General features: G+C 41.9%; 1 protein-coding gene across 2 annotated transcripts; it reads right to left on the reverse strand.

Moving 5' to 3' along the window:
• Positions 1 to 318: 318 nt before the first annotated feature.
• Positions 319 to 11,483, reverse strand: LOC109892465 (sulfate transporter). 2 transcript variants are annotated; one of them, XM_031826357.1, is made up of 3 exons: positions 11,384 to 11,483; positions 3,491 to 4,132; positions 319 to 3,002 (listed from the first exon to the last, which is right to left on the reverse strand). In XM_031826357.1, exons 2-3 carry the CDS (start codon positions 4,073 to 4,075, stop codon positions 1,440 to 1,442), a joined length of 2,148 nt encoding a protein of 715 aa, XP_031682217.1. In that variant the 5' UTR covers positions 4,076 to 4,132; positions 11,384 to 11,483; the 3' UTR covers positions 319 to 1,439. The 2 variants fall into 2 exon arrangements, with proteins under 2 accessions (XP_031682217.1, XP_020340606.1); XM_020485017.1 differs by lacking the exon at positions 11,384 to 11,483 and adding an exon at positions 5,750 to 5,996.
• Between the last annotated feature and the right edge of the window lie 5,517 nt (positions 11,484 to 17,000).

A 17,000-nucleotide genomic window follows, 5' to 3' on the forward strand; every position in this document is an offset into this window, starting at 1 on the left:
GGCGGGGCACAATTTGCCCAGCGTCGTCCGGGTTAGAGTTTGGCCGGGGTAGGCCGTCATTGTAAATAAGAATGTGTTCCTAACTGACTTGACTAGTTAAATAAATGCTAAATAAACATTTTAAAAATGTCATACCGATGGAACAAATTATGAAATGATCAAACAAAGTAGTAGGCCTAGGCTGTATATGGCTGAGCACAGACAAAGTGTTGTCCAATGCTCCATGTTTGCCAGTTAATAATTGACACACTGCGTGCTGAAAATGGCATTCATTATAACTTCACAGTTTCAAAATCATTAGTCATTTCAATTACAAAATGTATTGTAATAGTTTATTAAACCATGGATTTCCAGATACTGTATAAATATACAAAATTATTGTTTCTTTTGGTAACTCAAATGTACAGATTTGAAGAAATATTAAATGGGAATTTAATTATTTGATGAGATTCCAAACTTCAAAAGTTAATCTGAAAAGTCAGCTAATATTGTACATCTTGAGGTAACATATTGGATTAGTAACCATAGGTTGTGTTTTAGAAAATAAATTGTGAAGTCGAAATGTACTATGTTACGGTGAATCTGTCCTGGCCAAACTCAAAATGTAACATAAAATATATTGATACTCCCTTGATTATTAATTGGATGGTCAATCATAAATCCCCTATAAAACATCCAGCGCATTAACAGTATCACTGACACATGGTCATCACTGTACAAAAGCTTGCTTGTCTTATAATTCAAGTATAACATTAAGGGAATATTTTGTTGTTGAAAAGTTCAATAGGTTCCTATACTGTTAACTGTAGCTGTATGTTATGTAGTGATTGAGGAGTCAAGTAAAATCTCCCTCCAAACACGTCCCTTTTGGCATTATTCCATTTGAGGATTCTTAATCAGCATATTCATCTATTAAAATGTAAAATATTATGTATTGATGCCTCTAAGTGAGGAGCAAAATTACCAGTGATGCTGTTTGCTCACTTTATCTTTCATAATCTTGCATACATACACTATTTAACTCTTCAACTACTCATTCTCCCTCACATTAAAAAAACCTTGTTCTTCTGTCTCAGTCTACACCAGAGCCATTTATTTCCATTTCCATTTATTTGGATATATATGGCTCTAGTCTAGTGGAGGTTGTGGAGGGGAGGACGGCTCATAATAATGCCCGGAACGCAACAAATGGAATGGCATCAAATACATGGAAACCATGTGTTTGATGTATTTGGTCGCATTCCACTGATTCCGCTCCAGACATTACCACGAGCCTGTCCTCCCCAATGAAGGTGCCTCCAACCTTTCTGTGCGTAACCAATGGATGTAGATCGGGGTTCTCCAACTCTGTTCCTAGAGAGCTAGCCTCCTGTAGATTTTTACTCCAACCCCAGTTTTAACTAACTTGACTCAGTTTATCAACTAACAACTGTGCTAGATTAGGGTTGGATCGAAAACCTACAGGACGGTAGCTCTCGAGGAACAGGGTTGGAGAGCTCTGATGTAGAAGCTGCCCTGTCATTGGCAAATTGAACTGCAGCATGTACAGTGTAAAATGACAAGTTTTCCATGTCTTTGTCAGCCTTCCCAAAGAAAGAGCCTTGACTGAGAGAATCTATGACCGTGGTGTTGCAGCTCGCTAGCAGCACCGTGACACCCACCTCCTTATAGTCTTTAAGGATCCCTTTGAAGGTTTGCATTCCTGTTGAGTCTATGAAGGGCATGGCAGAGCAGTCTAGGATGATCGTATGTAAGTCAAGTTCTCTGGAACCCAGCCCTACCTTTACCTCTCCATTAGTCTTGTCGGCTCTCCCAGCCTCCTTCGCTGCCAGTGTTTCCCCTTTTTTCTCTGCTTTCCTCCTCCTGGTCATCTCCAGGAAGGGTGCCAAGCCCACGGCTTTGTACAGGGACTTCAGGAAGAAGTCATTGTTTGCATAGTACAGCGGGGCCTGGAAACGGAAGATCTTTACTTTAGGGAGAGACATGAGGTTTTCATACTCCTCCATATCCTCGTAGTGGGCAGTGTCATGGATCTGTCCCAGCAGAGAAACCTTGGGCTTCTGGGTCTGGACGATGATACAGAGCATAGAGAAAACTACACCAACTACCAGCCCCATCTCCACACTGATCAGTGCTGAGGCACTCATCGTCACCATCCAGACAACAGCGTCCATCTTACTGATGCGCCACTTACTGGGCACGTCTCTGAATTTACGGAGCGCACCCCTCAGGCTGACGATGATGATACAGGCCAGGACGCACTTCTGGAGGGAGTAAAAGAGGGGGGCAAAGAAGAGTAGGACCAGGAGAACGACGAAGGCACTCACAATGCTGGAGACCTGAGTCTGGCAGCCCGTGGAGTCTTTCACCATAGTCTTAGCCAGGGCAGCGCTGGTGGTAAAACAGTGGAAGAAAGAAGGGATGATGTTACAGAAAGCAATGGCCATCATCTCCTGGTTGGGGCGAACGGTGTAGCCGTTCTTCTTGGCAAACATCTCAGAGAGGGAAACCGTGAAGGCAAAGCTGATCACAGCCAGTGGGATGGCGTCGAAGGCCACCCTGGGCATCAACCCAAAACTGGGCACCTTAGGGGGGATGAAGCCTGTGGGGATAGCCCCAGAGACATTGGAGTCGTACCGTCTATGAAAGTCTCCAAAGTGGGACGCCAGTGTAGCGATCGCCACCACCACCAGCTCTGTGGGCAGGGGGATCTTAAAACGGTCCTTGAAGCGCTCTTGGAGCTCCTTCCCCGCCACCAGGACGGAGATGCAGATGGCACTGGTGATCAGGTCACAGTAGTTGGTATTCTGGATGTTGCTTAAGATGTTGATCCAGGTGACCACCACTGTTCCATAGCCCTGGTGGCGAGGGATCTTGAGCCCCAGGAGGTACTTGGCTTGGACGGTGAGGATGGTGAACGAGGCGCCAGTGGCGAAGCCGTCCAGCATGGGGGCGGAGAGATAGACGGAGACAAAGCCCAGTCTAAACACAGCCATCAATACCTGGAAGGAGACAACCATTTTTATCAGATAGTTCATTTAATCTATTCTGAAGGTCAATATATTCAGCACAGTCATCTTTGATGTACAGATGTAGGATCTTCATTTGATCACTCGTTTATTGGCGAACTTTCCTGTACAGCAGGAAATGCAAACTTGTACTGTATTCAAGGCTTAAAAAGGCTTCTAAAGTTCGTAATTTCCCCTTAAAAATGTCAGACGTGATTTGCCCTAATGATAAATGTATCAACACCTACAATAAATTCCCATAAATTATAATCTACATAATTTCCTGTTGCTGCAGGATTTATTTTCTGCTGTAGAAATATGCTTCATATTAAGATCCTACATCTGTAGGGGATCTACAATGTTTATGACATCAGTGTTTAATCAAGTAAAATCATTTCAGGAGTAATTGTTACATCTTTTTCACAAAATCTTCAAAGCAGTTTTGAGAGTGATGAATCAGAGTGGTTGAGTTGAAAATGTACCTGGTAAATCCCAACCAAAAATGTCATGGCTGCTGCGATACTGATGGCATAACATTCTTTCCCACATTCCATGCCGAAGGCCCCCATGGTCAGGTTGACGGCTGAGCTGTCTGAGTCAACTGTCACATTCAAGATTCCATCTGCTTTGGTGTCATCCAAATCGAACCCTGCCATATACACCTCTCTGTCCACCACTTGGCCCACCATAAGGCTCATCAGACTGAATATGCCCACAGACACGTGCCTGGAGGTCCCCATGAAGAAGTAGATGATGTTGGCGAAGAAGGAAGTGTAGAGGCCATAGATGGGGTCTACTCCGGCCAGCAGACAGTAGGCGATGGCCTGAGGGACCAGGATGATGCCTATGACGAGGCCCGACATTAGATCACCCCAGATATACTCTTTCAGCTTGTACTTGGGCAGCCAGAACACCACAGGGAATAATCCAGTCAGGGTTGTCTTGACCCTGGGCATGGAGCAGGACAGGCTACGGCTCAGCTTGGTCTTCAGGATGGCCATGGGCTCTTTCCGCTTCCTGACCCTCCGCTCCAGGTGGGGAACTTCTGTGACCTTGGCTTCCTCCATGGCCTCTGGAAGGGGTAGGCTGTGGTGGTGGTCTTGGTGTGGCGCTTAGCCGTGCTCCTGGAATGAATCAGACAGAGAACCTTCACTCATCATGATACTCTTTGATCATTAGATAGTGTTTCCTCCCTGAAAGGAAACAATGATTAAACACAGCAACTTCCAAGCTAGCATTGGAATTCAAGGGGTGTTACATCACTCACATAGTCTGCTAGTTAAACTTTGATGGGTAGTGTAGACCGATGAAATTGTAAGTGATTTAGTGAAAATAGCTTCACTGTATGGATAACATGAATACATTGAAAAGCAATAAACATGTCATTATGTATGAGAGATAAGTTAGATTATTCTCATAGAGCCTGCTGTTGATGTGCTCCCACATCCAGTTCAATATTGCACAGCTATGTTCAGCACAGTGGCAATGGAAAAACTTACTGAAGGACCATATCTGTCAACCCATCTCAGATTGCCCCTCAATCCAAAGACAAACATAGACAATGTTTTGACAGTCCATATACAGTGCCATGAATAAATATTTCCACTTTCTGATTTTCTGGACTTTGACTAGGCCGTTCCAAAACTTTAAATGTGTTGCTTTTCAGACATTCTGATGTAGTCTAGCTTGTGTGTTTTGTATATTTGTCTTGCAGCATGACCCAGCTGCGCTTTAGTTTCAGCTTACTGACGGATGGCCTGACATTGTCCTTTACAATTCTCTGATACAGAGCAGAATTCATGGTTCCTTCAATGGTGGCAAGTCGTCCAGGTCCTGAGGCAGCAAAGCATCCCCAAATTAAATAAATTAAATAGGTATCAAAATGTTGTGTTTGTTGTTCATTCAGGTTCCCTTTATCTAATATTAGTTTTTTTTTTTAAGATGACAACGTTCAGTGTAAAAATATGCAAAAATAGAGAAAACCTGAAAGGGGAAAAATACATTTTCACGGCACTGTATGTATTTTTGCATTTGCTTATTTTAATGTGTGATTGTATTACTTTTTATCCTGCTGATTAGCTTGTGTATGTAAAGTGACTGGGGGTCTTGAAAAGGGTTCAAAATAAAAATATGTTATTATAATAATAATTATTATCATATAAAACCCCAATATATCTTAAATGGGACCTAACCGGAAAGTATCAAAGCATGCCTCTAATGATATCAGTGAAAAAAACAAAAAATGACTCTGTGGACAGTCTGAACATCCCTAGATTGAGATGAATGGGTAATACAGACATTCACCATAGAGCCGTTCATGTCTCATCATGTCTTCAGAAGCACTAAACGATGCAGTATATGATAACTAGGATGATAATCCCTTACAGTAGCAGTACACAGAAGATCAAGTCATCATTGTGTCTCATCCTAACCTCATTACAACTGTCTAATGGGCTTTAATTCCTGCTTTTACTTTGTGTTGCCGAAGTCAACACCCACCCCCCATGTACAGCAATAACTGCACTAAGGGGACTCAAATAGTAAGAGAAATTTTAGGTAAAAAATCAAATTGGTAGACACTCCAGATTTGAACACTATTTTGAACACTCTCTCCTCTAAATGATATCTTATACCTGTATTAAAACATCTAAATGCATGATATGGCATGCATTCTGTAGGTTACAACGTTAGGCTACTTGTTATTTTAGCAATGTTCAGGCTGAGGTAAAACAATAACTCACCCACACTGTGTTCGGCCAACCCAAAGAGGAATGCAAACTGGGTGTCTTAGTTTTATAGTCAGGTACATGTATCTTCAGGTATACCTGAAAATAATCACCGCTATCTGTACTGTCCCTAACACTTAAAGCCAACGTGTCACACGCTCGCTCTCTCTCTCTCTACTTTTGTCTCCCCCGTCTCCACTGTCTCTCTGGCAGTGTCATACATGCACCTCGCTCACTTCCCCAGAGGAGACTGACAAACCGGTTTCTGTGGCAAATTTATGTTGGATGAGAATGAAGATAAGGGCAACCCTTGGCCTGACACTGATCATTATCATGGGGAGGGGGGGGGGGGGGGGGGCACTGTCTCATCGAGTCAAGATCAGGGCAATAGGGTAACATAAGTCAATCGTTTACTGGCTGGTGTGGCTTATCTTCAACAGTGTTACTATTCAGACTTAACCTGGGATCTGGTTGTCCAACTGAAATTGAAGAAGGGTCACAAATTGCAAAAGCTTTTTATCAATGTATTGCATTCATTTACATATATGTGACAAATATGGAAATGAAAAAACAAATGCACATGCTTTTCAGAACCAGACTTTTTTAATTAGACAGAATGTCCTGTTTCCAGAAGCCTAGGGAAAGGGGGATACCTAGTCAGTTGCTGAATGACTTCAACTGAAATGTGTCTTCCGCATTTAACCCTACCACACTGAATCAGAAAGGTGCGCTTACTTCGTAAGGTCTGTGTTCACGTACATTATGTTTTACTTCTGCTTTGCATATTAGTCATCATTGATGGACTACTAAAATATGTGTTGTGTTTCTGGTTTCTAGCTATGTCAAAGACTTAACCAGTGCAGTCAAAATTCAGTTGTTCCTTTATTTTGTATCATATTGTACAACAGCTGAGGAAACTAATGCTGTAAAAGTGTGAACAAATTTGATCAGTGTTATTTCCTGACAGTTGCTGGTTGAAAATGAAATCTACATAGGACCTTCTAATCAGCAGGTTTGCATGGGCGGGAGTTTCGGCTTGCCTGGTGACATCACCAGGGGGTAAATTGGTTAATAGACCAAAAACAAAGAGAGTTCCGAACCTCTTTGCCAATAACAGCTAGTTTTCAGTTTTCCCCTCCCAACTCCGACTACTCACAGACAGTCCTAGCAAAATCCTTTATTGCGGAATATTATTTTTAGCAAAAAGCTATTTTTGTCTATGTTTTTTATTATTACATACAACACAGACTGTATAACACAACACAAAATGAAAGGAACTATAGAAAACATTCAAATGTGTCTGGTTTATGTTTGATTTTGTAATGTCTAATGGGATGTAGCTAGATAGTTCAGTCCTCTAGTTTGTTATAGAGGGCGGATATGAGGCTTTCTAATTGATGGCGATATCTGTGACCAATGGTTCCCCCCAATTTCTTCCTTTAGGTCTGTTTCCCGTTTTTTCCTTTTAGGTTCTGAACCACCAGGTAGAGTTTCAAACAACCCTTGAAAAACTTGGCAATCAACTTCTTTGGCATAGCAGCCTCTTTCAGTATTTTTTCTATGTAAGATGCCTTAGGTTCATCCAGATTCCGTTGAAGCAATTTAATACTTGTTTATTTAAGAGGTGTTGACATGCTGAATGTACCGAGCTGTCTGTTTAAAATACTTGCACACAGCTCGGACACCCATGCATGGTATGTTTGGCAGCATGAGTGAAGGAGGCTTAGTTGCGAAAAAGGAAGCCAATTCTAGATTTAACTTTGGATTGGAGATGCTTAGTGAGTCTGGAAGGAGAGTTTACAGTCTAGCCAGACACCTAGGTATTTATAGTTGTCCACATATTCTAAGTCAGAACCGTCCAGAGTAGTGATGCTAGTCGGGCAGGTGGGTGTGGGCAGCGATCGGTTGAAGAGCATGCATTTCGTTTTACTAGCATTTAAGAGCAGTTGGAGGCCACGGAAGGAGTGTTGTATGGTGTTGAAGCTCATTTGGAAGTTTGTTAAAACAGTGTCCAAAGAAGGGCCAGATGTATAAAGAATGGGGTCATCTGCATAGTGGTGGATAAAACAATCACCCGGCAGCAAGAGCGACATCATTGATACATACAGAGAAAAGAGTCAGCCCGAGAATTGAACCCTGTGGCACCCCCATAGAGACTGCCAGGGGTCCGGACAACAGGCCCTCTGATTTAACACTCTGAACTCTATCTGGGAAGTAGTTAGTTAACCAGGAGAGGCAGTCATTAGAGAAACCAAGACTGTTGAGTCTGCCGATAAGAATACTGTGATTGACAGAGTCGAAAGCCTTGGCCAGGTCGAAGAAGGCAGCTGCACAGTACTGTCTTTTATTGATGGCGGATATGATATTGTTTCGGACCCTGAGCGTGGCTGAGGTGCACCTGTGACCAGCTCGGAAACCAGATTGCATAGCGAAGAAGGTATGGTGGGATTCGAACTGATCTCTGTTTGATTCGAACTGATTGATCTTTGTTAACTTGGCTTTCAAAGACTTTAGAAAGGCAGGGCAGGATGGATATAGGTCTGTAACAGTTTGGGTCTAGAGTGTCTCCCCCTTTGAAGAAGGGGATGACCACGGCCACTTTCCAATCTTTAGGAATCTCAGAAAGAGAGGTTGAACAGACTAGTAATAGGGGTTGCAACAATGGCGGCAGATCATTTTAGGAAGAGAGGGTCCAGATTGTCTAGCCCAGCTGATATGTAGGGATCCAGATTTTTCATTTTTCAGCTCTTTCAGGACATCAGCTGTCTGGATTTGGGTGATGGAGAAGCGGGGGGGGGGGGGGGGGGTTGCTGCGGGGGGTGCAGAGCTGGTCGGGGTTGGGGTAGCCAGGTGGAAAGCATGGCCAGCCGTAGAGTAATGCTTATTATCGTGGATTTATCAGTGGTGACAGTGTTTCCTAGTCTCAGTGCAGTGGGAAGCTGGGAGGAGGTACTCTTATTCTCCATGGACTTTACAGTGTCAGGGTGTTTTTGTGCTGGTCAAGCGCAGTCATGTCTGGAGTGAACCAAGGGCTATATCTGTTCTTATTTTTTATTTTATTGAAAGGGGCATGTTTATTTAAGATGGTGAGGAAAGCACTTTTAAAGAAGAACCAGGCATCCTCTACTGACGGGATGAGGTCAATATCCTTCCACGATACCCGGGCCAGGTCGATTAAAAGGGGCTGCTCGCAGAAGTGTTTTAGGGAGCGTTTGACAGTAATGAGGGGTGGTCATTTGACCGCGGACCCATAACGGACGCAGGCAATGAGGCAGTGATTACTGAGATCCTGGTTGAAAACAGCAGAGGTGTATTTAGAGGGCAAGTTAGTCAGGATGATATCTATGAGGGTGCCCATGTTTACGGATTTGGGGTTGTACCTGGTAGGTTCCTTGATAATTTGGGTGAGATTGAGGGCATCTATCTTAGATTGTAGGGCGGCCGGGGTGTTAAGCATATCCCAATTTAGGTCACCTAGCAGTACGAACATCTGACGATGGATGGGGGGCAATCAATTCACATATGGTGTCCAGGGTACAGCTGGGAACTGAGGGGGGTCTATAACAAGCGACAACAGTAAGGAACTTATTTCTAGAGAGATGGATCTTTAAAAGTAGAAGCTCAAACTGTTTGGGCATAGACCTGGATAGTATGACAGAACTCTGCAGGCTATCTCTACAGTAGATTGTAGTTCCACCCCCTTCAGCAGTTCTGTCTTGACGGAAAATGTTGTAATTTGGGATGGAAATGTTCACATTTTTGGTTTCCTTCCAAAAACTCATCCCAAACCATCGGGGGATTGTGGAGGCCAGGTCATCTGATGCAGCACTCCAACACTCTCCTTCTTGGTAAATTTGTGTTTCTTGGCCAAAGCAAGTCTCTTCTTCTTATTGGTGTCCTTTAGTTGTGGCTTCTTTGCAGCAATTCAACCATGATGGCCTGATTCACACGGTCTCCTCTGAACAGTTGATGTTGAGATCCGTCTGTTACTTGAACTCTGTGAAGCATTTATTTGGGCTGCGAATTCGGAGGCTGGTAACTCTAATGAACTTATCCTCTGCAGCAGAGGTAACTCTGGGTCTTCCATTCCTGTGGCGGTCCTCACGAGAGCCAGTTTCATCATAGCGCTGACGGCTGAAAGTTCTTGAAATGTTACGTATTGACTGACCTTTATGTCTTAAAGTAATGATGGACTGTTGTTTCTCTTAGCTTAATGTGGACTTGGTCTTTTACCTAATAAGGCTGTCTTATGTATACCACCCTACCTTGTCACAACACAACTGATTGGCTTTACTGCATTAAGAAGGAAAGAAATTCCACAAATGAACTTTTAACAAGGCACACCTGTTAATTGAAATGCATTCCAGGTGACGACCTCATGAAGATGGTTGAGAGAATGCCAAGATTGTGTCATCAAGGTAAAGTGTGGCTATTTGAAGATTCTCAAATACAAAACATTTTTTGATTTGTTGAACACTTTTTTGGTTACTCCATGTTTCCATATGTTTTATTTCATAGTTTTGATGTCTTCACTATTATTCTACAAGGTTGAAAATAGTAAAAATAAAGAAAAACCCTTGAGTGAGTAGGTGTGTCCAAACCTTTGACCGGTATGTAGTAGTGTAAGGATGTTTATATGATGTTTCATCTTTTGTTTTATATGTAATGTAAGTGTTTTAATATGTTTGGACCCCAGGAAGAATGGGAATCCCTAATAAGTACAAATATAAATACAAATAAGATTTCTGAGTTGTAAGAACGTAAAGAAATCAGCCTTGGACAGTCCAACTCTTTCTTGTAATTGAATGAATGACAATAGAGATCCATCATAGGACACATGTTCAAAATGAATGATGCCACTTTGGAACCAGGACTTAAGGGTGTTATCATTAAATGCTGGAGGGAAGGTGGGGTTATTCCAAATAGGGGTGCTTGGTGATATTGGTTCTTTCTACCTCTTGAATTTATGTAAATTTTTCCAAATATAAATGGAATTGAGAGTCATTGGATTGTCTGTTTTTTCCTTCAGTGCCTTGGTCCCGTAGGAGTAACAATTGCTTTGTGTGGCTGTGTTTCATAGTGAATGGCACTAATGTTGGTGGGCTGAAGAAGTGGCATTCAATAGACCCCTCTCCAACAGAGTAACGGGCTTCAGTAGAGTAATGGTACTAAATTACTGTAATCTGTAAAGGGAGGGGTCGCTCATTGTTGTTTAAGTGTGACAATGTGCAACACAATACAGTTCATCATCAGTTTATATACAATGCATTCCAGACAGAATATACCTCTTGAAAAACCTGTATATTATGTGAAAAACATGCAGAGAGGAATACACCATGCTGCTGAAACATTTACCTTTCAAGTTAATATTGAAATGAGGACGTTATTATAAAACACATAAATAAATAAGGCAATACCTTGTTTTGTAAATGTGTAAGTACGTACTGTAGAAGGCGCACTATACGTAACAGATCTGAGAGGATTAAAGCTCTGTCTCTGCAAATACACTAGAGTCGGTGTGTTCTCTGATGTACTATTCATTCTCAGTCTAGACATGTATCTGTTTTAGCTACAAAGCCCCTCTGCAGGGGTCCATCTGTGGCTGCACAGAGACAGAGCCAACATTGTGAACAAGGAAAGGAGACTCACCCTGACATAAGGAATGTGAAGGCTTGTGAGAGGACACAGTAGCCATGCCTCCTCTTCTGAGATCTTCACTGTGCGCACACCCACAGGCCTGATTCCGTACAACCGGATGGAGCAAAGCATGATGGGAATAGCAGCCTCATTCTCATCCAGGCACCACTCATCTAATCCTCCAATCACAGAGCGAGAGAGGAGGGGACAGGGGATGGGTTGTGTGGGATGGGTTGTTACCATGGAGACTGAGGCATCCATTCACTGATGGGACTGAGAGTCTGTGTGAGGGGGTGGAGGGAATGAACAGTCTCTCTCGAAGACACAGAATGATCATGAACTGTGTTGTACGTGTTATATAGGTTGCCAAATATATAATGCTTTCTCTAGGACATTGTCACATCACTAGCACTGTTACTTTGTAAAATGTAGCCTACCTCAGCAACAATATGTAGGTGTTCTATTATATTCTATTGTTGGGTTCTTTTTGCAGTACTGGCTGGACAGAGAGGACTTTTTGTTGTGCCAGTTCAGTCTTACATACATGGAACATCTTGTGTAAGTAAGGTTGCAATATTCTGGCCTTTTTAATAAATTCCCTGGTTTTCCAGAAATCCTGGTTGAAGGTTAACGGATTTCCTGCTTATTCCCTCCTGATTCCGGCAATCCTACAGCCGGTATTTTGGCAAAAGGTTTTGAACGTACCCAGAATTTTTGCAACCCTAGGTGTGAGAGTAATTAAAGGTCCTTTACACATTAACTTCCTTTGAAGAGAGTAAACAGTGTTTTGTATCAACATGTAAATGTTTGAATAGGATTAGTCAGCCAGCTTGGAAAAGTGACCTATTGGTCACCATCTCATCCATCTGAACATCCAGGTTCACAGCAGATACACTCTTGACCTTGAGATCCACTCTAACTAATACCCCTTACATACCAAGATGTTTAGCCACAAACTTTACCATGCCGCCAACTTTTCGCTGCCTTTTCTATATATCTGAAAGATATTGCCGGTAACAAAGCCTGTAGTCTACTTTTATTTCCAGCAACGAAGGTAGTCATGAATGCGATAGAATTCTGCCTATGGCTTAGAATGAGTAGAATCAGAGCTTAGCTTGAGCAGCAATGTTGAACATTCCCCCTTTGATCCTGACAAGACGGATGGTTTCAAAATAATAAGAGCAATATGTAGTTGCAAAACATACTTTGGCTTGCTTAAAATGACATTTTCTAAAAGGCAATTTGTGTCATGAAAAAGTAAGCTTTGTTTCCAGATCAAAGTTCCCCAGTCATTGTTGTCTAGTTATTGTTGTTGTAAAGTCCCTTGGGTTATATTGTAACCATAGAATAATGTGTTTTTACATCTAAAACCTTAGGTCTGGCTATAATGCTGAGTCACACTAAGTTTACTATAAAGTCCATAAGTTTTTTGTTTCTTAATCGGTTACCAATTACTTTCTGTTTTTGTCTTTTTAGGACAGGGGCTAACAGTTGTTGAGGGAAAAATAATGCATACCATATAGATTTGAGGTACCATAAAGATACAAATAAATCCATAATCATTGCATAATCATCACTCTTCCTCATGAGTGTGGTAGTACTAATGATGGTGGATAAATAAGATAGTTTACTCGGGCTGTTTACCACAGAAAAAATGATCTGTGTAAGTGGGCGTTCCCTCTAGCGTGTCAGCATGCTCTCCTCATAAGCTCACGGTTCCTCCAGAATATCTGGCATGCTCAAGCGAGGAAGGGAACAGCTTGCTCAAGTGGCCGCTCGAACAATTATTCAAAAATGGAATATGGGAGGAGGCAAGATCAGGTGGGTCATTCTAGCGTGTGTGAACAACAGGCACTACTCCTGTATGAAGTGTTTTTTCTTAAAGTTTCTGGGACTTATATCAGTACACTCGTAACAACCTAAGCATTAAGAAAAGTATAATAAATCAAATAAGCGATCAGAAAAAATGTGGGTTATGGTTGAGTGTCTTGCTTTTTCTTCTGTCTCTGTTAGGCCAAATTAAAAATACCATTTGCCACTAGAGGGAACAGTCTCCTATCTTGAGTTCTCACCATGCCACAATCACCACTGTTGAATAGTACAGAAAGGAAGTTAGAAAAGGCAATGGAAACTGCATGGCAATGAAACCAGCCGGTTCTCATAGACTAGACATAACATAGTAAATGTAAATCGAGGACACTCAAATTAATATGACACATACATTTCATATGATAGGTTTTCATTTGTGAATGTTCATCATACATCTTGTATGATATGTTACAAATTACAATAACATACAAATATGTTATAAATTTCAGGTTAATAGGCAGTTGGTCGGGGTGGATGGTAGCGTGTTAACGTGAATGTCTAAGCAACCCAAAGTTTGCGTGATAAAATGTCATCACAGACAACATTACAATTTTAGCTAATTAGCAATTTTGCAACTACTTAGCATGATAGCTAACCCTCTAACCCTAACCTTAACCCTTTGACCTAACTCCTAACCCTAACCTTAACCTTAACCCTGACCTTAACCCTAGCCCTAACCTTAATGCTTAACCCTAACTCCTAGCCTAGCTAACATTAGACACATAGCTACACATTTGCTGCATATCATATGTTTTGCAAATTCGTAACACATCATACAAATTGTAATTCGTAACATTTAATACTAAATGGATGATGGACACTCACAAACAAATACATACCATATGAAATGTAACATATCATAATAATTTGAGTGTGCCAGATTTACATTTACTGTGTTACATCTACCCCTGAGTCCAGGTTGATGCAACAGGTGTTTGTGAATGTTTACTTTATCTATTCATTCTCATGAAATAACTACAGTATTTCTCAGTGGGTGATCATGGTTTAAATATAGCTTTTTATACAACGGGTGGGTCTAATCCTGAATGCTGATAGGTTAAAAGCACATTCCAGCTGGTGTCTATTCCACAAGTTACATCCGGCTAAATCTATGATGTTAAAATGCATATTTACTCTGTTTCATCTGACTGTGTTATCCACTGTCTCATCAGTGACACAGCGGTCTAAGGCACTGCATCTCAGTGCTTGAGGTGTCACTACAGACACCCTGGTTCAAATCCAGGCTGTATCAGAACCGGCCGAACCGTTGGGAGTCCCATTGGGCGGTGCACAATTGGCCCAGTGTCGTCCAGCTTTGGCCGTTGTAGGCCGCCATTGTAAATAATAATTTGTTCTTAACTGACTTGCCTAGTTAAATAAAGGTAAAATAAAAAAATCTGCCCAGGCAGGGAAGTTAAGAACTTGCCAATGCCATGATTACTGTATATATGTGATAACCTTTGTATGCTTGCAATGCGCAATGACTGAAAAGTAATGGGTAAATGGAGATGTACTGCTTTAGTTCTCAGGCTGAGAATGGTCTGAACCTGTTGATTGTCACCCAGGCTCAAGGCCGAGATAGCAGAGTGAGAAACCACAGTCTAGACATGTTTTTCTCATCTTAGATACTTTGTATCCAATGTTAAGGTATGATTGACGGTAGGTTGTTCACACCACTAGTATAAGGAGCTTTGTCTCCTGTTTAGCCACACAGATCTTTACTATAGACTACTGAGGTACTCTGTATGTGAATCCCTGTCTACAATTGCATTTTATTACTAAAGAGTTTCATACCAAGGTTCTGTGTCTGTCTATCTGGAAGACTGATTGTTAAAGGAAACTTACATCACCCCATGCAAAGGACCACCCAACAGGAGAAAACAGTTCCTGAATAACTAGCTTGATAAGCCTATTGCAACTCAGCTATTCTGTTAATACACAAAGTCACATTTTGTGTGGGCCATATTCACATGGGGACTTTCCGGGTAAAGGCTTTGAAGGCTCACACAAAGAATTACATATTAGAAATAGCTTGATAATTTAATAGGATGGTCTCATGATTCAGTTGAGCTGGTGTGAGAGAGAACTGACTTACAGAACTGTCCTAGACTGGACCTAGTCTGGACCTAGCTGGACCTAGTGTGGACCTAATCTGGACCTAGCTGGACCTAGTCTGGACCTAGCTGGACCTAGTGTGGACCTAGTCTGGACCTAGCTGGACCTAGTCTGGACCTAGCTGGACCTAGTCTGGACCTTGTCTGGACCTAGCTGGACCTAGTGTGGACCTAGCTGGACCTAGCTGGACCTAGTGTGGACCTAGCTGGACCTAGCTGGACCTAGTCTGGACCTAGTCTGGACCTAGCTGGACCTAGTCTGGACCTAGCTGGACCTAGACGGGACCTAGTCTGGGCCTAGCTGGACCTAGTGTGGACCTAGTGTGGACCTAGTCTGGAACTAGTCTGAACCTAGCTGTACCTAGTGTGGACAGAGCTGGACCTAGTGTGGACCTAGCTGTACCTAGTGTGGACCTAACTGGACCTGGACCAGTGGAGTCTCTGTCTGCCAGTATTCACAGTTCACAGACTACAGGAGAACAACTGAGCAGGTAAATCCACTTATATTATTAACTATGGCTCTTACAAAGAGGTTCTGTGAGGAGAAGCTTTAATTAGCAATCTGGCGTCTGAGGGACTGGTGAGTGGGACCATCTGGACCAGTGGAATACAAAACAACAACACAATAGACTCAAAACAAACTAGCTACACTGTTATTAAAAAGGCCAGCTCTTTGAAACTACTTAGCATGTTAGCTAATCCTTACCTTAACCCTTTAACCTGACTCCTAATCCTAATAATAACCCTAAACTTAAATCTTTAACCTAACACTTAACCCTAAAGCTAACCCTTTAACATAACTCCTAACCTTAACCATAACCATAATCTTAACCTCTAACCCTAAGCCCTAGCCTTGCTAAACATTACATTTAACCACCTAGCCACCGAGCTACAAATTGTAGTTTGTTACATATCATACATTTTTCAAATTCATAACATATTGTAAGAAATTGCCGTTAGTGACATATTGCGCTAACTGAAATTCATATCATATGAATTGTAATTCGGAAAATATCATTTTTTTATTTATTTTTTATTTTATTTCATTTTATTTTATTTCACCTTTATTTAACCAGGTAAGCTAGTTGAGAACAAGTTCTCATTTGCAACTGCGACCTGGCCAAGATAAAGCATAGCAGTGTGAGCATACAACAAAGAGTTACACATGGAGTAAACAATTAACAAGTCAATAACACAGTAGAAAACAAAGGGGGGGTCTATATACAATGTGTGCAAAAGGCATGAGGAGGTAGGCAAATAATTACAATTTTGCAGATTAACACTGGAGTGATAAATGATCAGATGGTCATGTACAGGTAGAGATATTGGTGTGCAGAAGAGCAGAAAAGTTAATAAATAAAAACAGTATGGGGATGAGGTAGGTGAAAAGGGTGGGCTATTTACCAATAGACTATGTACAGCTGCAGCGATCGGTTAGCTGCTCAGATAGCTGATGTTTGAAGTTGGTGAGGGAGATAAAAGTCTCCAACTTCAGCGATTTTTGCAATTCGTTCCAGTCACAGGCAGCAGAGTACTGGAACAAAAGGCGGCCAAATGAGGTGTTGGCTTTAGGGATGATCAGTGAGATACACCTGCTGGAGCGCGTGCTACGGATGGGTGTTGCCATCGTGACCAGTGAGCTGAGA

This window comes from Oncorhynchus kisutch, linkage group LG6, assembly GCF_002021735.2.
Source record: "Oncorhynchus kisutch isolate 150728-3 linkage group LG6, Okis_V2, whole genome shotgun sequence".
Lineage (NCBI taxonomy): Eukaryota > Metazoa > Chordata > Actinopteri > Salmoniformes > Salmonidae > Oncorhynchus > Oncorhynchus kisutch.